We start from the raw sequence: 25,830 nt of genomic DNA, 5'->3' as shown, positions 1-25,830 counted from the left end.
AGGTTAAGAGTGGGAATGAGGAATTAATCAATTACATGATGCCTCCATTTAGCAAGTCAGAAAGAAAAGCCAGCAGGGTCTTCTCAGGAGCCCCCAAACACTCGTATTCCAAAACAAGCCAGCCTCACTCAAGCACTTGTCTAAATAATGGACTCCTGCCCTGACCTTGTAATTTACTTTACAATGCATTTATAATCCCACTCAATATATCCCACTCCTGGGTAAATCTCTTTAACAAGATTAGATGGTAAGATACCAAAATTAGGTTTCAAACATTTGTCTAATGTGGAGGTGGGGAAAAAGGCAGAAAGATTTTGAAAGAAAACGCTGACATTAGTATCACATTATCCGCCTATTTTGATTTGCTTCCTCTCTTCAAAGGGAAATAAAGAGCTTCATTGAGAGCATTTTCATAAATGTTTTGTTGTTGTTGAACAATGACTCAGGTCCCAAATAAGCTGGAAAAAAACTATCTGGTTCCAACTACATGACCCTCTGTGGCTTCTCCCTGTCCTCCCTAGGTCTCTGGGTGATTATCATACCCGATTAGCCTGGGAGTCTGAGTTGGTTAAGTAAAAAGATTTGTCTGATAATGCAAGTCCTTAGCATGCTCATCACTCCAAATGCCTTAAAATCATATTTTACCTTATAAAAAATCTATTGAAATCCAGGACCGGATTCATAATTAGTGGTGCTGGTTTCATATGCGCCATGAATGTAGCCATTGATAAATGCCGAAATCTGTGGCATACAGCACTACATCAAGGATCTCATTTGTATCCTTTCTAACAGGCTTAAATGAGAAAAGTCCATTTCATTTTGCTGCCCTGAGCTTCCTAAATTTTTTTTTTCAGAGCCAGTTATGTGATCATGCTACAGTATGTTAACACTGTGATGTTATCCTCCCTTCTCTCTCATGCATCAGGTCAGAGAAAATGGCATTTTATCTTATAATGAGCATACAACATACAGTTTTCACTATCGCATTTTAGTATTCTCATCAACTAGATATTCTAGATCATGAGGGCAGCCAGTGTAATCATAATGTCAATGAGAAGGGCTGTTACGATTGAGACTAAAGATTACATGGAGAGAGCTGCTTTGAAACTGGTAATTATTACCAGTCCACTAATAGCAAATGATGCATTACAATTTCACCATATAATCTGTATTTCACTCGGCTCGTGCCGGTGTACCATATTATATTACAGTGCTCACAGATTCTAAATTCCTAAACTGCAGTCATCAATAAATGTGTTACTTGCCATAATTTGTGAAATTACTTTGTTCATAACATCTTTGATGATTTAGAAAGACCGGAATTGATTTCCTGTGTGGCAAAATTAGGACTCCATTGATTTATTGATGTGTAAAATGTAATAATATTCTTCATTTACTCTGATGAAAATCAACTTCTCAATTTGAGAGCCTCATTGGGCATTCACGGGGATTGTTTTGATTTAGAGCAATAAACTGACACCTGGCTCCTAAGAATAGAAACTTGAGGCATCAAAAGGGTTAAAATCAGCTATTAGCCCACCTACTGGATTTTATTGTATTTTATTTCATTTTACTTTATGGGAAGGAATGATCCCCATTTCTAGTGTGTCACCAATGTGAAAAAGTCATGTGAACTCAGCTTCAAGATTCAGAAGAACAAGGAGGTCTGAGCCCAGAGCCTGGCTCTATTATTCACTAGCTTGTAACTACTCTGGGGTAGTCATTTGATTTCTGAGCCTTAGAATTCCTATCTGTAAAATGAGCATAAAAACAGTACCTGTAAAGAATTGCTGGGAGGTTCAAATGACAGACGTGTATAAAAGCCCTCTGTAAACTATCAGCTCCGACATGAATGTGAGTTTTAATTGCTATCAGGGGTGATTAATTACTGAGGGTAATGACTAACCACGTTACAAACCCAGAACGGCTTCCAGAGGAAGGTCCGAGTCCAGGCCTTAATCCAGGCCAAAAGGAGGCTCTAGTTAAAGAGCAGGAGTGACTGGCGCATAGCCAAGTGCCCACATGAAAGTGGTATGAGCTCTGGAAGCCAGGGGCAGCAGGTTAATGCTGCCAAGTGGAGTGGGCATCAGGTTTGTTCTAGAGCTTTCTGGACCCCCATAACCCATTTCCACATACCTTGTTCTGGTCACTCCTAAACTGGTCCTGCCGGCAGGGGCACCAGCAAACTATGTGCCTTCCCTTTGTGGGAAGGTGGAAGAGTGCAGGGGTTCCCTATCAAGCTCCGACTTTCCTACCAGTCAAATCAAACTCCCTGCCCTCAGGAAAACCAGGCTGAAGATAGAGAACTACGTTTCTCTGGCCAGCAGCGCTTCGCCTCTCAACTCCACCCTCCTTTAACTGCCCAACTCCCTTCTTCCCCTTCCCTCCAAAAGTGGCTCTGTTCCCACAGCCCCATGCAGGCCCCAGATGCCCCCAGCAACAAGAGAGCTCTCCCCACCCAGCCAGCATGCAGGGACTTGAAACCTTGAGTCCAACCCCTTAAACTCTCTGCAATCTGTGACTTAACCCAGGCTTAGGCCCAGCTGTGGGGGATGGGTAGATGAGGTGCTTTTAACCCCTGAACCACCCAGCCCTCGGGACCTGAGGGCTTATGAAATTCACACAATAACTCTTTGTTACCTAGGATTACCTAGGAGGTAACAAAAATAAACAACTGGCTTTGAATTTGGTCTCAGGGTACATGCCCTGCTCTTCAGTTACCACATACAAAATGGGTAAGTGTAGTTTCCTCCCATCTAAAAAACAGTCCCCCTTGGAGCCTTCACTCTGGCAACTTGCTCTTTGTTATTCTCTTTCCATGACTCTTTCCCTTTTTTTTTTCTTTCCATGGCAGGTTATTTTTCATTTACTTTCAAATAAAAATTAGATGTCACACTGCTTTTCTTCTTGAACCTGCTTTTTTGTGTTTAGAGTGGAATCACTGCCCACCCCACAACCTTTCAGCCATGCACGATTCATACCATGTGTTGCTACACAGAGAAGCAAACTGTATTATTTTCTAAAACAGTATCTTTCAGAAAATGTTTGTATAAATAAACAAATTTAATTTTCATAAAGCAATCCCTACTATAAAAGCTTGCTTGAACAAGTAAATGGTGGTGGTGGTAGGAGAACTTTCACATTTTAACTACAATGATGTGCATTTTTCTCTAAAACCAGGAGAAAAACAAGTCAAAATTATGTGTATACATGTATATATAAAATATTCTATGTTCAAATAAATATGTAAATGCATAAGGAATATGCATTAGAATAACTCTGGAATAACCCTAAACTGTCTCCTTTTGATTCTGGCCTTGGCTAAAGATGTGTGCCATGGACTACACCTGAAGTGCTAAATGAGGCCACGGGAGTGAATGTCCAGTAATAAATGGGCTCTGAAGGCACAGGCATATTCAATCACTAGCCATGGAGCCAGACCTGGGGAGAAGACAGGGATGAGCTGCTATCAGCTCCTGGCCTTCAGTGAGGAAACAAAAAGGGGAGGGAAGAAGTCCCTCTGGGGCTAAGTGGAGTGGGGCAGTGGGTGCCAAGTGAGTAATGGAATAATACATATGCCAATCTATTTTGGAAGTAACTCCCTTCAGTACTTAAAAAGTAAGGGCAATTTCCAGAAACTCTCATCTCTATATACATGGACATTTGTAGAAGAAATAAGGCTCAACTTACAAATACCCTGCGGGGCATATTCTGCACTCATCCCAGGCGTGGGGATTAGAGCTCCGTGTGCAGAACGAGGGGAGGAGAGGCCCCTCCAGTGCAGAAGTTTATCTGTGAAAGAAACCCAAAATCAAGCATTGCAGCTATAAACAACATACATCGTAAACCACAGGATATCACATTTCAATTCCATTAAAATAGATTAACATCATTACAACAGCCTTGCAGATAGTTAACAGGCCCAAGGCCTGAAACAAAAGAACAGTGGTGAGTTATTTCCCACAGTTTCTGTTTTGTTTCCAATTTTGGTCTTTTTGACAAAAGGGAAGGGGTTTGTTTGAGGAATGGGGAGAGGTGGTCTTTGGTTCATTTGCTTATATGTTGTTGTTTGATTATTGTCTTGCGGAAAGAGGTGTGTGGACAGCAAGGGGAAAACTGGTAATATTATAGGTAGCCTGGAAACATGGGGGGATTTTATCTGCAAGGCTGGTTTACATGCATACATTAACTTTACTTTATAGACAAACCCAAGCAAAAAACAAAATGCTGATAGGAAATGAGTAGATTTGTGAACCATTTTTTATGGGACAGAATCCCACTCTGGTTTCTCTGTTCCTCTGCTCCCCACCTCCCATGCCATATTTATGATAGGGCCTTCAGTGATAGGGGAACCTTGGGGATTTCTGGACTGGGCTGGACCATACTCCAGAATCCTGTCCACGGGAGACCCTACGTAGACATGGCTTCTCACAATACAAAGCAATAGAAGATAAAGATTAGACTTCTGGGATCCAAATAACTTTGGCCATTAAATGACAAGGAAAGAACCAGCATTCCAATAATAGCAGCACCCAGAAATCCTGGCCCACCTTCACCATTTTACTGCACTTTGTTGCCTCTGGTGAAGACAAGTGACTTCTCACACTAATAAAATGAATCTAACAGTCAATGAAGCATTTCTAGCACTGTGATTTTTTAGAAGAAAATTTAATTTGTGCAACCTGGGGATTTTATGGCTTCTGTGGTAAGTGTCTAGCTTTTCCAAGTCCACCTCTAGCTAACTAACCACTTAGATGTCCATCTTGAGACAGACTGGAGGAGATGGTGCAGAAGACGCTCTGTGTATTCTAGAGGTTTGGAGTTTGTGGTGATTGGGGAGGGTGGGAGAGAAGAAAAACAGACTTTGATGGTGCATAAACAGTATGTTTTCCATTAGCTTAATATTAAGAGCACTTAGAAGTGTTGTTGTTATACTGTAGGATAGCAAGTCTCAAGTGTAAAATACATCCTGTTCTCCTCATTTAGAGTACACTGCCAAGCACAGCCAGAGCAGTTGGGACAAGATTTGCTTTTGCGAAGAGCCTGGTGGGTAACAATGGTGTGCTGCTGAGAAGGCTCTTACACAGACAGCATAGGCCTGCTGTCACCAGACCTGCAGAGGAGGCCCTGGTGGAAGCACCACCTAGCCTGAGATCATCTGCAGATGGTCTCATCCTCTCTGACCCAAAACAAAATAAACACTGCAAAGTGAACCAACAAAAGCCGGAAGACCAGACTTAACGAACAAGTATGTCTACATTTGACTGTTTATGTCAAGTGAATTGAGTGTGGTATAAAACTACTAGAGATTTAGTCATGGTAGTTTTCAATGAGAAATCTGAGAACCATTTTTGCACTTGTTTTTGCCTCAGCCATTCAATAAGTTTGCTGCCAAAACAGACATCCTTTTCTCAGGAAACCCATGCAACCCAGGTATCTCTGTGATCCCAGCACAAAAGCAACAGGTACTTGGATCCTTGTACAGGGAGTGTCTAATTTCAAATTCTCTGCCACCTACTCTGGGAAGAGACCCTGAAGTGCTTCAGCAGGCCTCCAGCAAGAAATGGGAGAACTGCTAACCTAATCCATGCTTAGCCCCTCGCATGAATCTCCAGTTGCCAAACTTATCTACAAGCTCGTTAGCCCTAAACAAGCTGACGGCAGGACCAGATCTCTAGAGTCTCAGGCCACGTGGCCAAGTAAGGACTCATCTGAGTATCTGGCAGCAGAGTTTGCTTTTGTTTTTGTTTTCTAAATTGTAAAAAACCTTAGCTATCATCAAGTCTGTCCCTTCATTTTACAGACGGGGAAACTGAGGCTTTGAGAAATTAAATGACTTGCCCATGGCTACACTGATGGTTCACCACAATGTGAAGATTAGAATTTGTCTCCTGACTCCTGATCCAGTGGTTTCTTCCCCTCTGCTGTTCCTGCCGTGGTCTTCAACGACCAACAGGAAGGTCCTGTTTCTACTGATCCATTAGGCCGTACTTAACAGTCTTGGGGGAGGGTCCAGCCCGGCAGTGTTACAAGGGGCTTTCGAAAGGTGCCAATAAACTGACTCAGTCTCACAATTGGAAAAGAAGGTGTGGGCCTCCCGGCCTCACCTTTGCTGTGTTCACCCTCTACCTCTGTGTCCCCTGCAGAATTAGCCAGCTGAAACCATTTCTATCAGCCTAACAAGCTGTTTACTTTAGAAAAAAAGCACACTGTCTTTGTGAGACTCAGCCTTGCATTTATCTTTCTCCAGGAAGAGGGTCAAAGCAAAGCCAATTGGGGACCCCAGCTGATTCTGATGCTTCTTCCACTAAACACATCCATAATATACTCCTTGGTAAGTAAAATCGACATTCCCACATGAACTGGAAATGCTAAATTGTTAATAGCCTCCCTAGGGCTTAACTTCTTGCTATGATGCCTTCAATTATTTCATCACGGCTTAGGCAACATGAAGTATCACAATTAATGCTTCTGAGCGTCAAACTAGAGGATCAGCTCTGCCTTCCCAGGCCAAGGCAGGGAAAAAGAGCTGCGCTTGGTTGAAGATCTCTTCTCTGCCCACACTCACTTTCATGCTCCCCAGACAGAGATGGGCTCTGGTTGCTGGCTAGGAAGTGAATGATCTAGTTATGTCCTCTTTATTTCTTTGTTGGTGCTCTTAGGCAAGTGATTCTCACAGTGTGGACACAGCCCCACCCCACCCCCATCAGCATCACCTGGGAGCTTGTTGGAAATGCAAATTCTTGAGCACCACCTCAGACTTACTGAATCAGAAATTGAGAGCAGGACAGGGAAGCAGAAGTCTATGTTGAATAAATTCTCCAGGTGATTCTGATGCACACTCAAGTTGAATCAGCACTGCTGTCTTACGGTAAGGGAAGGTGTGAATGCTGAAAGCTTTGAGAGTCCCTGGGCAGAGACTCATGAGCCAAGAGGCTCTTCTCCCTCCTGTCCAGGACCCACCTCCTTTAGGACTGGAACAGTCAAAAACAAATTAAGCTTAGGGGATCCCTCAGGGTCCCTCCATTAGGAAATATAGGCTCCACCCACTGTTTGTCATTGATAAGGACCGGGAACAGGTCCAGGCTCTCCATCAGGTCGAGGGCCTTCTTAGCATAAGACAACACCCAAACCAGCTTTTGCCAGACAGACCGTATCCTCACTGCTTCCATAAAAGCTGACATGCCAGAGAACGCAGCTGTGGCAACTGCACGGACAGGGCAGGAAATGGACTCTTGTTTCCCTTTCTGATCTCTCAAATGGGACACATTTCTCTTTTCTGACTCAATCTTTTTTCAAATGTCTTACACTTTTCTGGTGGAAGGTGTTTCAACCTGTTCTATTTCATGAAGGTCTCTGTAGATCCAGCATTTCCACTTGGGGCCTCAGAAATGCCTTACACATTATTAGGTTGCAAAGTTTCCTTATGGCTGAATAAAAAAATAATGACTCTTATTTTTCAGTCCTCATTAAAAAATCTGCAACAAACTGGGAATGGTTTTGATTTAATGTTATACATTTGGTCACTTTATATTTCTCTATATATTGGGTACCAACTTTTGACACAGAGCTCTAAGCCCAGTGGGATGTCCCTGGAATTTAAGGTCATTAAATCAAGTTTTTTGGTTTCCTCAAGAACATCTCAAAGATTCCTTGACTGTTAACATGCTATTTGTTTCTGAAACTAATCACTGGGTGTGTAATACAGCCACATTACTGTCTACTAATCAACAGGTAATAGTGCAGATTTCCAAATGTGCCAAAACAGCTAAGCAAAAAGCATCATTCCAACACATTTAATGACTGCTTTGGGAGCCCAACTTTTACCAGGTACTAAAACCACAGGACTCTCCACAGCAGTACATAGATGTGTGTTATTCACTAAAATGTATGTGTGTATGTGTGTGTGTGCACATGTGTATGTGTGTAAGTGTGTGCATGTTTGTATGTGTGTGTGTATGGGGGTGTGTGTATATTTCCTAAACATATGTTTTTATATACTTTCCCTGTGTGTGTTTTTTTTTTTTCAATAAGACAGGCCCAAAACAGTAGAGCTGTCCCACATGGAATGGGCTATCTCATGATGCTGTGACCTTCCTTTCTTTCACCCTGGGTCTTCAAAAAGAGAATGGATGACACCATGATGAGGAGGGGTCTCTATGTTGGTGACAAGCCACAATACCGGACTCCCTACAGTCCTTTCCAATTCTGTAATCCTCAAGTCCCTCAGCCCCTCCAGGTAGCCACCTTCTAGACTACACTTAAAATGCATCGTGAACATCTGTAAAGTACCCTGGAGCAACCAATTCCAGTTCTGAATCCGATTACTAGGTTCGAGCCACACAAATAACAACAGTACAGCTAGTCTGAGCTAGAGGGTTCTTTATCTAACTGCAAAGTAAATGTCCTTTCTATTCAGCCACATCTAGCTCTTGACCCTACATTTACCATAGATACCAGTTCTTCTCACTTAGATTCTCTGACTTATCAGAGTATTATAGAGCAAACATTAGCTATGCCTGTGTCTTGAGTTGTGTCAATCTGTACTGAAAATGTGCCAGCTTTATCATCACTCACAGACTTCTTAATTAACCTTCTGATATTGTCAAAATCGCATTCTCTTTTGTTCTAGAAATGAGCATTTACATGGCATTTTTTCCCTTCGTTGCTTTTTTACTGGCTAAGATTTTACCAAATCCTGATGCTCTTTAAAAAATGAATTCTGCAAAAACAAAAAAAAGCAATAATCATAGACACTACAATATTGAATTTCTTCCTTGAAACTCGCTCATGGTCCTTAGATTCCTTGATACTTCACCAGTGACTTTGATTACATCAATCACTCATTTTGAAACTCTTTTCTGATCAACGCTATCCTCTCAAGCCTTGATTATTCAAACAACAGGTTACTAACTTCACCTTTTAAGAGTAGTCATCTTAGGCTTTTTCTCAATAAAGGGAGGAAGTAAAAATGACATTTTGCATGCCCCTTTATCTATAAAAATGCCAGCCACCAATCTGTCAGGCCTAAACAAAATTTTTCTGCAAGCTGTGTCTTTAACATAAGCAAAGCATATAATTCCAAAAAAAAGAAAAAGAAAAAAAATCTTGCTTTTCTGAAGAATAACTAAGCTGAAGACATTGTGTTCCATCTTTGTGTTGAAATGCAGATTTCCCACTAAAAGGCAAATCCTTCATTTCAAAAGGTTGAATAGGATGGTACTTAAAAAAAGAATTCCAGCTGGTTAAATTTAGGGTGTTAAAAAAAGTTCACTCCAATAATATTCTTTGGCTCTGGGCCCAAAGTATTTTCACTTGATCGTGAATTAGATAAATTTTTATTACACTTCAAGCTTTTGCCTTAGAATGGTGGAACTTATCTAGGAGACTGAGAGGGCAGCTGCGTAAAAAGACAAGTTGTCTTAGGACAATTTTTTTTTGTTTATTTAATCACATACCTCACTATGCAAAATGTGAGTTCCCCAGGATAAATTCCATTCATTCATTCTCTCATGCATTCATTCAACAAATATTTACTGAGTGCCTACAATGCCCAAAGCAATGGGTTAGCCTCTGTGGGCAGTAAAAAGAAAACACAGACACAGATTTCTCCCACAGCAGGCTTCATTTAGTAGAAAAGGTAAAGCCTGCACAGAAATTGCTCTACCCCAATGTGGAAAGTGTGTCATGAGAGAGGTACAGATGAGCTACTATGGAAATTCAAAGGAAGAGAAATTACTTCCATTTGGCAGGGAGGGAGAGAGGCTTTGGGAAAGAGGAAAACTTATGACTTAAACCCAAAGAGCCAAGAGGAAGGACTTCCTAGATAAAAAGAAAAAGCAGGTAAAGATGCTCAGAGCGAAGCAAAGCCCAAGGTGGGTACAGAGTCAATGGGGCCCAGTAGGTGGTTACATTCACATCAAAATATTGCACACTGATTCATCTACCTGACAGCAGAGGATACAACCATCTAAATAAATTAAATCCTCTGAAGGCTTCTGTGACATCTTCAGTTTTCACAAGTGCATATTTTCCGATTTCACGTTTTCTAATAATAAGGGGCACAGCCATGTGGACTCTTGTGACACTCCATGAAGGTTCATCTGTTCTGTTCCCCTCCTCGCCTGCCTCAATTGTTTCTTCTCCCAGTGCGTGGTGGGTGGCCAGCTAAGGCAAAATTTACTATGTTTTATTCCTCTGAGTCAGACAAACAAGTGTTGATAGCCATGTTCTTCCTTGCAATACTGCCTCCCTGGCTTAAATAATCTATTTCATATGTCTCATTGCCAGTTTAAGATGGGCTTGTACTTGCTGGCACATTTTCAACAAATGACTGCAAGAAATGTTGAGATTTTCCTACACTACTTTGTCTCTTCAATCATCAACTTGACCTTCCCACCAAATTTCCCCTCTTTCTTCTCTTCAAAGCCATAGGGAGGATAGGGGTACCCTTACTCCTGCTCTGAGTCCCCAGTTGAGGATCTTGTTTGCATGTAGTGGAGGCAGAGGGAGGGGTGTAGCCTTGCCTCTATCTGAAGTATTTATCAGGTTATTTGGGAGCCGCTACTTTTAGAGATCCCTTGCCCTGTGTATTCCCACCGCCACCACTCCCAGGATTCTTTTCTTCCTTTAGGAAGCGGGGAATTATTCCTCTGGAGAGACTGCTGGAGGGAAGTCAGCAGGAACCTAAGTTCTGCAGCCCCAACTCTGCCACTCACCAGCTGTTTCGTGACTTTGAATAAATGCTTTCTTCTTTCTGGCCCTAAGTGTTTCCAACTTTGAAAAGAGAAGACTGAATTAGATGGGTGGCTTCTCTCTCCTGCCTCCCATGCCAGTCCAGGTCTCCTTCAGACCAGCCAAGAGACCTACTTACTATAGGCCATGCTAGAAGCTGGCCAGGATAGACCTGTACCCCTCATGACCTTGACAGGGATTAGAAGGGCCCTACAGGAGAGTTCGGGGCTGGGCTCGGTCCCCAGGCTAATCTTTAGGCTCAGAGAGTGAGCCTGATGGTGGATTTCAACCTCCCGGGACACAGTCTTGCAATGTTCACCTGTCTGAACTTCAAGGAGGAAACCTAGGTGCGTCCTCAGCCAATGAGACTGAAGGTCAGAGAACCAGGAAGAAAATTCTCCAAAGCCAGGCTAAATGTCAAGGGAAAAGGTCTCAGTGGCTGACGCCAAGGCCAGTAGCAAAGCTTGGCCTCATGCCAGAGCCTGGCACCCACTGCTCATGAAACCACACACAGGACTCTAAGAAAAGGGAGTCCTCTCCCCAGCCACCACAAACCAGGACAGCAAAGCCCAGCACCCTGTGGTCCTTGCACTCCCCCGCACCCTGTCAGCATGGAGGGTTCTTGGAAAGCCATGTGTAAAATGAATTTCTGTGCAATAAATCACATTTGCTAACCAACATAATTTCAGAGATGTTTCATCACCCTTCCAGGCTCATTGAAAATTGGCAGGGCTTCTAACATTTTACCTTTTAAGTGTGTCTTCCTTCCCCCCAACCCCCAATATCCTCTCTGTCAAGTAGTTAATGATCTGTAAACAAACACTTTAAATTCAGTGGGGGAGCTCACTATTTAAAGAAACCCTGTGGTGAAACCTTTTGAAAAGTTAACAATCTTTCTGTAATGTGAAAAATCACTCTCTAATTTATCAGTTTCCATTAATGAGATTTTTGTATGTATTGGGCCTTCTGAAAGTGGGGCTCAACTGCAACTGATGCCTTTGTGGTTAGAAGGTATGATAAAAGATGCTGCCCTGAACAGATTTCTGCCACCCGAATTGTCCAGCTTCACATAAATGTATTGCAAATACCCCAATGCCTCCCTACCAACTCGAGAAATGAAAGAAAGGATGGAAAATCATCATTTAGACACCTGGAAAGCCTTGCAAACCACACTTGCATTTCTCCCGGGTTAAGTTTTAGATACCTGAGGAAGGTGAAATACCCATTTTCAACTGAGCATTTGGGAAAAGAGGCATGGGGCTGTGAAGATGGATGCGATGAGAATGACCATTTGCAAACATTTGATTCTGATAACACCTGCGAGGGCAGAGAAGGGCTTGTCTATCAAGACCAGCAGAACACACAACTCCCAAATTACTCCGAAGAGGCCAACCCTAGCCTTTTTATCTGCATCAACTCACAACAAATGTCCTTTATGTTTCTACAGTATCATTTTGATCGGGCTTCAGAAAATACTAGAATAAGTATTTAGTCTTATAGGGGCCCCTGGAAGGCTCGGTCAGGCCTTCCCCAAGCCCAGCAAGGCCAGGGGAGGACAAGGCCTCCAAGTCCAAGTCTAGCCCTTCTTAAGGAAGCATGCCTGCCCCGGCCTATATGAAAAGTTTTTTGTTTTTTTTTTTTCTTGAGGTGGAGTCTTGCTTTGTCGCCCAGGCTGGAGTGCAATGGCGTGATCTTGGCTCACTGCAACCTCTGCCTCTGGGTTCAAGCGATTGTCTGCCTCAGCCTCCTGAGTAGCTGGGATTACAGGCTCCCGCCAACACGCCTGGCTAATTTTTGTATATATAGTAGAGATGGGATTTCACCATCTTGGCCAGCCTGGTCTTGAACTCCTGACCTTGGGATCCACCCACCTCAGCCTCCCAAAGTGCTGGGATTACAAACGTGAGCCACCGTGGCTGGATGGAAAGTTTTTTTTTAAATTGAGACAGAGTCTTACTCTGTTGCCCAGGCTGGGGTGCGGTCGTGCAATCTCAGCTCACTGCAACCTCTGCCTCCCTGGTTTAAGCAATTGTCCTACCTCAGCCTCCCAAGTAGCTGGGACTACAGGCACCCACCACCATGCCCGGCCTCACCTCCCAGTGATCTCGGAAGTCCTGCTGTGAGCAGTGGGGACAGAACTGGACTTCAGAATCCTGCCCACTTTCTGAGGAATGCCGTCCCGCCGCTCACCTCAGGGCCACGGCAGGAACGTGTCGTCTGGACCCTGGTCGTACAGCCCCTTTCAGGCAATGTCCTCACTTGCCTTTCTGGCACTGTGGAGTGAGCGGCGCATGGACCCGAGGGGAAGCGTGGAAGGCACTTCGCAGGCCTGACGCCCTGTGACAGCCTTGGCCAAGAGATTCTGAGAAGCAGAACTGGTCATTCTCCAGAACGAAAACCTATTATGTCCTATGGTTAACACAGAGCTGCTCGGAAATTATGAGAACTAATTTAAGGCTTCAAAGCTCTATTAAAAAAAATGGTCTAACAGGTCAGGCTCTAACATTTCTTCAGGAACAAAACTAGGCTGCCCTCTCGCCTGAGGTGAGGCTGAATGGAGAGCGCTGGTGCTGCGAGGCCAGGCCTCCTCCCATGACGGCAAGTCCTTCTTTCAGAAACAGGCCTCTGCCCCGGGCACGCGGCACCCGTGTCTCCTCAGCCCCTCGGCCCTTCCCGCCTCCCAGGTGCACAGCAGCCCCGCTGCGGCCTCAGTCCTCGGCTCTCAGGCAGAGTCCCGCACAACAAAACACAGGCCGTGGCTTCGTCGCTGTTGTTTGCGTTTTTTGTTTTTTTCTTTTTTCCTCCCTGGCTTTTTACCCAATCTCCTCATCCTTCATTTACACCACTAACCCATCAGGAAAGAGCTCCCTGAACAAATCGGAGATGCCCACAGGTACAACCTGCCATCATTGGAGAAGCCCCAGTCCAGCCACGGGGTGGGACGCTGCTGTCTGTTCTTGGGTCTACAAATTCTGCTGATTTAATAGAAGCAACATCCAACGTTCCCAGACACCTCCAGGCTCCTCCAACCAACGGCGCGCCATCCTCAACTCCTTTCTACCCACTGGGCAGGTCCACCTGAGGACTCAGCCTACGGTCGCCTGGGCTCTGTGGGTTCAGGGGCCACACACTACAGGAGGGCAGGGCGGGGGTCATTTTTTGTTTTGAGTCTCTCTAAGACTGCCTGGAAAATGAGGTCTCTCAGGTCTGACATTTCCATGAAATCCCAACCATGAGGCTGACCAGAGGCCACCAGCGTCAAGATCTCTCAGGTCTAGGAGGAACACTCCCCTCAGGCTGAAATCCTTTTGCTTCCAGGGCCTCAACCTTCGACTGCTGAGTAGAAAGCCCCCTCTGTCACCGGCCCACAGATCTCCACCGCGATGGTGCTCAAACCCTGTCAGGCGGTGGGGAGTGTGGACGGCAGGCTGACGCGGTTTCAAAGAGGCCGACCAGGCAAGAACCATCCTGTACTCCTGCCCCGGCTCTAACGCAATAAAATGTCGTTTATCAATGTAATTCAAGGCAGAGAGTCAAGGGTCTGTCACCATTTTAAAGAGGCTTATTACATGGCCACAAAAATTTGCCTCAGGCTCAAACCTGGCATGTAAGGTATCAGCGTGGGACAGGTTCTTTTGATTTGATTTTATTTTCTTACAAAATCTGAAAATGAAACGCTTCGGTCCCTCCCTTCCACCAACCGTTTTTTTGATTTATGGGGAGGAGGAAAGAAATCTGAAGTTGACAGGTTGGGACAACTCCACTCCGCTTTCTCACTCAAAAGCTGCTTTTGTTAAATCATACTTTGCATTTATGGCCTGCGGCTCTTGGCTGACTCTGGCGGCTCATCCAAAGTGGAGCAAGCTGTGGACTTCCCAGGAGGAGGCCTCACTGAGATGACTGGCCCCTTCTGCACCAAGGACAGGGCGGCCCTGAAGTCCAGGGGGCTGGGAACATGCAGGCACTGGCTAGACAATGCAAAGGATATGTCTGTCTTCTGACCCCAGCTTTCCACTCCATTTCTCCTGGATCCAGGTCTCCCTGCAATCAGCATGCATCTACCACTGGTTCTCCAACTAAAATTCAAGGCTTCTGAGAACCAAGACTCAATGGTCTACCTCTGACTGCCTGGCACCATGCTGGGCAACGAAGAGCCCCTCAATAAATACTCAGAAAGCAAGCACTGTGCAGTGAACTTTTCTTCCCGTGGGAGAGCTATTCTAAATGACCCGGCTGGAGGGACCAGGCCATGGAGCCAGCAGTGACCAGGGGAAACCTTCCCTAGTAAATGATTCACTAACCAAGGAGCCTCTGGGTCAGCCTTGACCCAGGAGAGGATTATAGTCCCTTAGAAGTTGCTGCTGGTCCATCACTTCACTGTACTATTTTGGCAATCTGTAATAGTGTATTTATTCAATGGTTATCATGGACAATCAGGTTAATAATTCACTTTCCAAATGCTATGTAATTACACAGTTAGAAGAGCTACAATGGAAGTCAAATTTCCTTAAGTCTTCTGATGAATTGGTCTCAATTACTAGTCCAGGTCCCTTTGTCCTTCGTCTCTCAAGTTTTTTAGCAATCCTCCACATTTTCCTCTATTCTTATCCCCTACCTGCACCCCCATCTGTCTGTCCCGAGAGAAAGAATGGTGTGAAGTACATCGTTGGAATAATCCCTATTTTTGAACCTGAACCCATAGTTCTCAATAGTTTTTGCTCCACTAAAAGGGCTTAAAAATAAGGCTAGGAAGCTAGCCCTGGGAGGTGCATTACAGGATGGCTGGAAGCCCCCAGCTGCCTCCCTGCCTCAGATGCAGAAGAACACCTGCAGCCACCCACACCTTGTCACCCAAGTAGCACTAGATCCTGGTACAGCCCAGTGGCGGCCACAGCCCAGGGAATGAAGAAGGCAAAGCCCAGCTGTGCTCAAGGAGACTGGGGCTTCCCAGCCCAAAGACTGGGAAGGGCCCTGGAATGGGATATCCCCTCCCCTCCCAGCACCCCATTCCCAAACCTAGCCAGCCACCTCTGCTTAAGACATGCTGGAAGTCGAGAAGAGAGAAACAAGTACACCTTGTAAATAAAAATGAAGCAGGGATCCTAGGAAAAGTAAAAACATTCAGAACCCAGGGCCTTCTCTCTGTCTCCCAGGAGCTAAACCAAGCCCTTCACACCTCTGCTCTGTGGCTTTAACACACTACACCCCACCCACCACAAGCACACACACATGCTCGCAAGAGTCAGAGGGTCACCCAGGGCTGGAACTGAGGCCACCCATGCCACAGCTGGCAGGTGAGGGCAGACAGGAGTCAAGGATGACAGTGCTGTCCACAGCTGGCCCCTGGCTAAGAGCAAGTGCAGCAGAAACAGTGTTTCTTCTCCATTTCCATAGCTTGTGAGTTTTTTGTCTTTTTTGTGTTTTGTTTGTTTGTTTTTGTGCTCTACCCTCTGCATCTTTCTTTCTTCCCACATGCTCCAGCACACACAACTCAAGGCTCCAGTGTATTCAAGGTGTTTTTTGTTTTGGTTTTTATTTATTTATTTTTTTTTTACCCCACAATTGAGATTAATCTTCTTTTTTTTTTTTGAGAAGGAGTTTCGCTCTTGTCACCCAGGCTGGAGTGCAACGGCACGATCTCGGCTCACCGCAACCTCCGCCTCCTGGATTCAGGCAATTCTCCTGCCTCAGCCTCCTTAGTAGCTGGGATTACAGGCACGCACCACTATGCCCAGCTAATTTTTTGTATTTTTAGTAGAGATGGGGTTTCACCATGTTGACCTGGATGGTCTCGATCTCTTGACCTTGTGATCCACCCACCTCGGCCTCCCAAAGTGCTGGGATTACAGGCGTGAGCCACCGCGCCCGGCGAGATTAATATTCTAACAGACCCCCAGTACATTTTATGTGATGGTGGAAGAGACTTTTGACGATCACAGTGTCCTGGAATGAGCTCAGCATGCTCTCTGGGAAGTGAATCGGGAAAAGTCTCAACACACAGACAGCCCCACAGAAAATTCTCCAGCTCAGGAAACCACCTAGATACAGAGGCCTTCTCCAGAACCTCAGGTCTGTTCTAGTCCTGGTGTCAAAAGAAGGGGGTTGGACTGATGTTTCCCAGCAGACGGCTTGGTTGTCACTTTCAGACCTAACATCCGATTCATCAAGGGCACTCCTGACTCCCAGGAGGAGAGGCAGACCTGTTAAGCGGTGGGGTGGAGGGGGTAGTTTCAATACACTTAGGACATTTTGGACCATTCTATCTTGAGAGTTTAGTTTGGTTGGAGTTTAGTTTTTGGGTTGTTTGTTCAGGTTGTGGTTTCTTTTCCTCCATTAAAAAAAAAAAAAATTGGAACTGTATTTCTGTTTCCTGTTCATGGAGCGGACAGAAGGAGGGTGTGCAGTGGAGGAGGTGTGTGGGGGGGAGGCTGATACATGGAGCAGAGCCGAGAATATCCGGAACTGGAGAAAAGTGAGAAATGGAGCTTTTTTCTTGGCTTCCAAACAGTTGTAATTTCCACTGCCACTGCTTAGTTCCTGGGCACCAGGCATAGAGAGTGGGAAAGGGGCATGTGACAACTTTGCCACAAATCAGGATTTGGCATTTAAATCCACAGGAAGCAAGAAGAATAGAGGGACTGCTTATTTATAGATTTGCAGATGAATGAGATAACCAAAATGCACTTCTCGTGTATGTGAAGGAGCAATTCCATTTTCAGACTTGGAAAGTTCTCCATAATTAAGTATCGCCTGACCCCGAAAGCACACTGCATCCCAAGGTTAAGATCAGCTTCCTGAAAACTGGGCAGAAGGCTGCTGCTTCCGTGGTAGCTCAAGAATCCTATTTTGAAGGACAGGTTAGTACCACACTACATTTAACTGGATTCAGTTCATGTGATTATACAGTGCCTTGCTTTCTGGAATATGTAATCATCTCTTTCTGATGACATTTTAAATATCCAACTAGACAAATAATTGCAGCAATAATTGATAGCAGAGTCAAGCTGGAAGATCATTGATTGGCAGAGTCCCCACTGAAACAAATCTTTCTTTCAAACATTACAGAAATGATGATGCTTAAGTCTAACTTTTGCTGATAAATGCTCAAAATCTGATTTACTGATAAAGGCACCGCAAGAAAACCTGCACTTCAGCCTGTGATTACTTTGCGAGATGTTTGTGAAGAATCAGGCGGTATGATTTATATTATTTCCCATAAATAATTGCAAGTGTAGTGTAGATAGTTGGAAGAGAATCAACACAGGCCAGAGAAGTGTTGCTCCTTAATACTACACTTCCTGAATAATGCTGGCCGACAATCAGGGTTTACAGCCCTTTTCCCCTCTAATACACATCCCATGGTAGAGAAATGGTCTTGACAACGGGAATACCAGGAAAAAAAGACACACAAATAATCAGCTCCACTCAGGCCTTGGAAACCTGGTTTAAATCGATGCCTCAAACTGGTATTCAAATTCCCCTGCCCAGTGCAGAGTCCTGGCCACGGTCAGGAGACTTAGGCCCAGGTGAGTCCCAAATGATCTCAGGCAAGTCCCCAGGTATAGCTGCAGTCCCTTCAGCCCCAGTCTGTTTCTCTGTCCAAGGCAGAACCCAAATCAACTGCTGTCTATGTCACATGTTCAACTGTAAAATTTAAGTTAGGGCACTGTGTTCAACCATTCAGACCCTGTGGAATGCTGCAATTGTCAGAAATCACTCAAGAGAGGATGCTCGTCTCCAGGAAACATCAAATGAATGAGCTGGCATATTAGCAGACGTGGATTACAGTAAGGAAAATCTAAAACAGAAGATGTATCTGGATGCTTCAGCCGCCAACAAAGGAAGAATTCAGGGACTGGGTCTGAGCACTTGCCCAAAGCACTAGAAGAAGGGTTTCTTTTTATTTTTCTTAACTATTTTTCTTCCTCTGATTGTTCTTTCTTTCTTCCCTTCCTCCTTTTTTAAAATTTCCTTCTTTTTCTTTCTTGGTTGCTTTTCTTTTCCCCCTTTGAAACTGAACCATTATAAATGAGTTGGTCTCATAGCTTCTGTTAAAAATCAGAAGCTTGTTAGATGTAATGATTATCTGCATTGTGACACTTACCGCGTATGAGGGGTCTTGTCGAACAGCTTTACTCTGATTTAGAGCTCCTCTGTTAATTAGAAAGCCCTCAGATTTTCTGCAAATGCAGGTCACTATCGACAGCTCATGCTTTTGATGCTTCGTCTGTGACAGTTGTCGGACTGCCCTTCCAGGAGCTGGCAGGGTTGTCCAGACTCTGACAGTGTCAGAAAATGCAGTCACCACGGCCGCTTCACAGGAAGTTACACGCAAGGTCCACACACAGTTTCCCTGCCGCCCAGAAGCCTGATGAAACCTGCACTCAATTCAGCTGAAAATAGCTCGAATTCCAACCCTCTCTCCCCCTGCCTCCTCTCTTCCCCTTTTCCTCCTTTCTACTTCCAGCCCCTCTTTTTCCAACCTCTGTTTCCAGCATCTTCTTTCTCACCTTCCCTCTCTTTAGTTCCCAACAACTGGGGTCCTCTGCTGTGAAAAACAGCCACATTCACCAGAAAGGGAAGTAGGTTTTACAGATAAACCGGGTTGCATTTCACTGAAACAGCAGTGATTGTGGAACAGAAACTCTCCCCTCCCTGTCTTTTAAATAATATTTCCTATTTTTTTGCACAGGTCAGCAGTCGCACCTGGTGAGGCTGAGGTCAAGGCCGTACTTCCAACATAGCTCACGTGTTTTGTCTTAAGAGAAGGGGGACTTTGGAGGGGGGTGAGAAAAAAAGGAAAAAGAGAGGAAAGGTTAAACACTCAAGCAAAAATGAATATGGGCTGAGGTTTACTGCCCTTATCACCATTCCAGTGTAAACCTCAATATTATAGGAATTCTTGCTTAGGAATACCTCATTATGGAATATATGTGCTGGCAATCTGGGGAGCGGGGAGAAGGAGTATGTGTTCATGACCATGTGTGTAAACTTGTGTGCTCCAAATTTTACCAAGTTCAAGCCAAAAAATCCTCTGTGGCACTTGTTTAGGACTTGGCAAAAAAAAAAAAGGGAACAGTATTTAAATCAAAATAGGAAATATAAAAACGATTTGTACACCCTCCCCACCACCACCAAGGCATAGCCCTGGAAGAAAAAGGCATTCCTTGCAGCCACGGTTTCCCAAGTTGACCTTTTACCAGATCAATGCCCAATTCCCTAAACAGGTCTCCTTCTTCCTTGAGGTCCTTGCAAACAAATGCAGCAGTCCAGAGGGTAATACAAGTCTGGTCTTGGAGTTACTGGCTTATGAAATGCAATGGGATGAGGTGGGGTGAGAGGCCATAGCCCAGACTGAACGGCACAGTGACCAGGCAGGGTGGAGCAAGGCCACCCCAGCAAGAATGCCAAGGACAGCAGCAGCAGCTGCTGCAGTGGGCTACTAGCCCCAGCAGGGCCCATGCCTCCACGGCCATGCTGCTGTCGTCTTGGTTCTTGGCTAGCAGACACCAGCCCCAGGAAGGTCCTCCATGCCTTTAAGCTAACTGCAAAAACAGAATGGTGTAAGCCGGGGCAGACCCCCTACTCTTTTAGATCCTGCCTATAAGGGAAAAATAAACCTAGACCTGCAAAATAATGTGTAAAGTGGCAAAAGCCAATCAACTCATTTAAAAAGAAAAACCCTCCATCCAACGTCACGAAGCTGCTGAATATTAGGTTCCTGGGAAGCTGTCCCAGCAACCTAGATATGAGAAACAACGCTTGCTATTCTGGGGTGAGAAGTGAAGTTGCCTTTCACTCGGGACTGTCAAACACAGTCTATAAATACCAGCAACGCCCCTTGTGAACTACGGGCTGAGCTCAACCCAGAGAAGGCAAGTGTTTCCCAAAGGTCACACAGCAATTCCAGGTCCCCCAGAAGTAGCACTTCACCAGATGGATCCCTTCACCAGATATCTCTTGGAAATACACATTGCTGCAACTGATTCTCATTTTCAACATGAAGGCTGAGGAATGAGATTGCACATTTTAGTTTCTTTCCTCAACTTTCTTTTTCCAACCTTCTGCTCTGGTTCTCCTCTCCCCCACCACATATACAAAAAAATCTTTTTAGTATGTTTAGGGATCTATTTCCATATCTACCCCAAGTCTCCAAGCCCCTTGTTCTATCAGCAGGTCAAGAGTAGAGAACTGTGACAAGCTGTTCTCCATTCTGAAATGGATTTGACTGAACAGCTGCTGAAAGGCAAGACATCCTAGGGAGACTGGTACTGGGGATCTCAGGGTCCTTGTTCTGTGGGTGGACCATGGCTCCTTTCCAAAGAATGATTTGTGATTTGTTCTCTCTCCTACACATCAAAGTGAGACACCAATCACAGCTCTACTGGCCCACCTTGCCCCACCTCCAATTTGGCAACTTTACCTCCTTCTCACACAATGAGAGAGAATGGGTAGCCAAATTCTAAGAGTTCACTTTCTGCACATATGTGTAGTTAAGTACTGAAGTGAGAAATTCAAGAAAACTATACTTAGGCATACACACACACACACACACACACACACACACACACACACACACACACACACATTTTGAGAGATAATTTCTAAAGACCTACCAATCTAAGATATTGAAAGAAAATGACTACATCAGGCCCAGAAAAGCCTTGAAATTGTCCCTGTCCATAGACCACAGCCCTGTGCTGGACATGAGATCCTCCAGCTTTGAGATAAATAATGCACAGAAATGGGCAGCATGATGGATTAGCTGGAAGGTTATTATCAGACATGTGAACATGCCAACTCAGCTTCACAATTGGGCCCGAAACTTCTCTCAGGAAGACCTTGATAGCATTAGATGGCTGGCAGAGGTATCACGGTGTGACAGAGAAGCAGCCCACAGTCTGAGAATGACCACATCCCTTCCCAGGAGACATTCCCACCTAACACCCTGGGAAGGCTACCACCAGTCACTCTGTCTCTCAAACCTGGCCGTGGCTCAGCCCATGCCCATTCATGTATCCGCCTTTCTCCTGCTAACAGAAACGGAATCAGAACAAATTAATATTTAATTTTAAGATTACTATTCTATCAGAATTAAAAAGGCTCAGGAGATTCAAAGCAAAAGCAAATGCTCCTCCTTTAAGTCTAACGTTGCCATTCAGGTCTTTTGGAGGGCTAGGCACAGTGAGTTCCACTGTCTCCAACCTGTGATTTGCCACAAGGCAGGAGAGGGAAGGATAGCGCGACACCCCTAAGTGTGTGAAGTTCTAACCTTTTACCCAAGTAATGATCTACTTAATATAATATTTTGTCTTTAATCAATGAAAGAGTAAGATAATTTGATATCCTATAAAACTCCCTAACCTATATTTTGCAAGACGATTAACCGAGCTCTTCGTGCTAATGTCAGCAGAGCCCATGTTATATCTCCAGTCAGGCTTTCGGGAGTCTGCGCCCCACAACGCCACACACTGAAAGTGGAAGAAGAAAATTCACCAGGGGAAGCGGTGTAGTGGGCAGGTTACTTTTTCATCATCTGTATGGAAAGTGGGAAATCATCTTCTCAAATGGAGATTAGCTTCCCTTGGGATCCTTCTGGAGGGCTATAAATAATAGAACATACTGATCAACATTAGATATTTAAAAATGAATACAGATTCAGATTAAGGGAAAACTAAATGATGCCTTTATACAAATCCAGAACAAAACAAAACAAAAAGGCATGAAAAAGAAGGCTTAGCGGATCCCCCTTAAGTTAGCCCTATTCTCTGGCAACCAAACCAGCCTTTAATGAGGGTGTTCAAAGTAACCATTTCCCACTCCCTTACTTCTGAGCGGCAGAATTTAAAAAGCAAGAGGCCTAATTTTAATGCAGTGATTTTCCCATCGACCATTCTATCTAAGGAAGCTGCAGAAAGGTGAAGACTGGAACTTCATGAACTTTTATGGGAAATCTGGATAAGAATTTGATCTAAATACATGAAGAGGAACATGGACAGCTGGCACAAACACAAAATCCAAGTATTCCAACTCCAGCTCCCTGATCACATCTCCCACTAAAGGTTTGCTGACTTGGTTTTCCCAGCTCTAGAATGGAGCCCCATCCAAAGCTGGGGAAGCAGTATATGAACAATTAGATATTAAATGCTTATAGGTCCCTCTCTGTGCTAGTACTTTTGACCTGGGTTTCAAAAAACACAGTAACACTTATACTGTATTCTCATTATGTAGAAACATTTAAATTATCCTGGAAGAGTTTGTCTCACGGGCTGTTCAGAGAATGTTTCTTCCTTTCCTTCTAGGAACATGAGGAGTGAATCTATTTCATCGAAGGCTGTAAAAGATACCTCAGTCATGATTTTAACTGAACAATTTCTCCAAGAATTCAAACTGTGAGGGGGGAAGAAGACCGTCTCTTTGGTGGAGTGGGAGACACCATTGTGTCCTCCCTTGTTCCTCTCCTCTGTCCTTGGCAATCCAGTTACAATCTGACAGCATTTAAAGATGACAGTACTTGAGATAATAGGACAATGCCATAACAGGATTACAGCAAATGTGAAAGAAAGGACACACGTAGGTACTGTCATTTAGGTAATGTCATCTGTGATCAGTTTTTGTTTCATTTTTTGCTGACACAGAAGTCAGTACTACTTATACAATTCACTGGAAACCCTGTTATGGATATAAATAGTTTGCTTCCCACAATGAAAGAAAATATGTATTGTACTGCAAGGGAATTAGGTAAAACTGTCTAGTTTTAATTAACATGAAAATAATAACAAAAAAAATCAAATCAATATCAATAACCAAAGATCCAAAATCAGCCTAAAGTCACAGCTATCCAAAACAATTTTTTTTTGAGACGGAGTTTTGCTCTTGTTGACCAGGCTGGAGTGCAATGGCATGATCTCGGCTCACCGCAACCTCCGCCTCCCAGGTTCAAGCGATTCTCCTGCCTCAGCCCCCTGAGTAGCTGGGGTTACAGGCATGCACCATCATGCCTGGCTCATTTTTGTATTTTTAGTACAGATAGGGTTTCGCCATGTTGGCCAGTTTGGTCTCAAACTCCTGACCTAAGGCGATCCACCCACCTTGGCCTTCCAAAGTGCTGGGATTACAGGCCTGAGCCACTGGCCATATCCAAAACAAATTTATCTTCAATGAAAAAAATTGCTGTGTGTCCTAAACAACAGGTGGTCAAGAGGTTTCTAAAGGGTATCTTAGACCCCAAAGAAACTGTTGCTTTAGAGTTTGAGGAAAATAAAGTGGAAATACCTAACTAAATTCCGAGTGTGGAAGCCAGTCAACACTAACCTACCTGCCAATGGGGTCCTTGTCAGTCACTTACACTCTTCCTCATTCCATCACTTTTATGTCATTTTGCCCACAACATATCCAAATTCATATAATAGAAGGGTTTGGAACCCAGTGCTACTCTACTTCCTAACTAATTTCTGCCACTGGAAGTTTGTTCCAAAAGCCACCAAGTCTCCTAGAAGCCCTTATTTCTTGACAGTGAACACACGGCTGCCCTGCCTGCCATTAAAATAGCTGCCTCATCATCCAGGATGACAAAGAACCACACTGTATGCCAAGTGACCAGCCACAAACAAAAGCTTGTTTGGCCAACACCTGTCTCAAAAGAAAATTCTGGCTAGAAAAGGAAGCCCCTGAAGGAGACTGAAAAGAAGGTCTGACGTGAAATTCTAACAGAGGCTCGTCCCCCTCTAGGACACTCTGGGTCACTAGCATCTCTCTCTGCTTTCCTTGTTCCCCGGCTCATATCCTGAGACCCCAGGCCCTTCTTCTTTCCAACTACCTGTTTACTGCCACTTTTATCAGCCACTATCTCACCTCATCCAAAACCGTTTATTCAAATTCAGGCTAGCGTAATAACCTCAAAGCAGGCGGACACTATAAAAGGGAGGTCACAGGGATATGAATTTTGATGCCTGCCTTGTTTTGTCACAAATGCTATCAGGAAACACCATCCATGTCCTGAGCATCCCAACGTGGATGGACTGGAGGAGAGGGACAAGGGACCAATACAGGCCCTGATGGGCCCTTGGTTCTGAACTTCATCCCTGCCCACTCCCCATCTGCAACGGGGGCAAAGGCAAAGGAAGGCTTTCCAGGATTTCAGCAGTCATCTATATTAGTAACAGACCCATGTGCTAAGTTCCTACGTTGTCTGGCTCCATTCTGCCTGTGAAAGGAAGCCTGATAGTCAACCAGTTCCATCCTCTAGAACATGTAGGTCAACAGAGGCAAATTCAGCATGAAGGGTATTACAGAGAATTTCAACAACTCATCCACCTGCTTTGCAGAGTCCTCAGTTAACATCCCCTAGCATGCTGCCTTTGTCTTCTGCTCAGAGCATTTCAACAGCCCTCTGTGATCCATAGGATGTGGTCCAACTCCTTATGCCATAATTCCAGAGATCCACAATCCAACTCCAGATTTCTCTTTCAGTCTTAGTTCCCTCTTCCCATCAATGAAAATATTACACCCAAGTAAAGATCCCTTCCGTTCTCATTTCCTTCCTGGCTTTTCTTCTTGTTCTCTTACCTCCTGGAATCCTGCTCATACTTCAAGGCCTCACTGAAGGTCTACCTAGTCACCTTAGCGAGAATAATCAATCTCATCCTTCTCCAATCTTATAGAGCACTCATCCCATGCACCATCCCCTGACTCACATCTAGGCCTTACATTGCTGGCCAATCGTCTATGCCTCTAATTAATACCATGTCTTCCAAATGTCCTCCGCTTTCCATGTACAAGGAATTCCTCTGCCTCAGACTCCCAAGTAGCTGGGACTACAGGCGCACCCCACCACACCGGGCTAATTTTTGTATTTTTAGTAGAGATGGGGTTTCACCATATTGGCCAGGCTGGTGTCAAACTCCTGACCTTGTGATCTGTTCACCTCAGTCTCCCAAACTGCTGAGATTACAGGCGTGAGCCACTGCGCCCAGCCTCCCAATGTGTTTCTTAAGTACAGGGACTCTTTCTCCTGCTTGCTTCTATTATATTTGAAAGTACCAGCACAGCATGTAACATGATATTCGTATATCCTAGGAATTCAACAAATAGCAT

At 44.5% G+C, this 25,830-nt stretch overlaps 1 protein-coding gene across 11 annotated transcripts in view; it reads right to left on the bottom strand.

Moving 5' to 3' along the window:
* Positions 1–25,830, bottom strand: part of BCL11A (BAF chromatin remodeling complex subunit BCL11A) — a 100,210-nt gene that overhangs the window by 11,787 nt on the left and 62,593 nt on the right. For 6 of the 11 annotated variants that reach the window (XM_032292052.1, XM_032292055.1, XM_032292060.1 and 3 more), the window contains exon 3: positions 3,691–3,792. The exons of 3 other annotated variants lie outside the window; for them this stretch is intronic. In XM_032292052.1, coding sequence (XP_032147943.1) covers positions 3,691–3,792 — 102 coding nt within the window. Of the gene's footprint in view, positions 1–3,690; positions 3,793–10,718; positions 12,404–18,838; positions 22,338–25,830 lie in introns of those variants that run through there. 2 more of the 11 variants (XM_032292061.1, XM_032292062.1) reach the window with 2 other exon arrangements.

The sequence above is a fragment of the Sapajus apella genome, unplaced genomic scaffold (genome assembly GCF_009761245.1).
Source record: "Sapajus apella isolate SASKATOON/1434 unplaced genomic scaffold, GSC_monkey_1.0 scaffold26, whole genome shotgun sequence".
Lineage (NCBI taxonomy): Eukaryota > Metazoa > Chordata > Mammalia > Primates > Cebidae > Sapajus > Sapajus apella.
The sequence above is the reverse complement of the archived record's forward strand: the minus strand, read 5'-3'. Positions and strand labels throughout refer to the sequence as shown.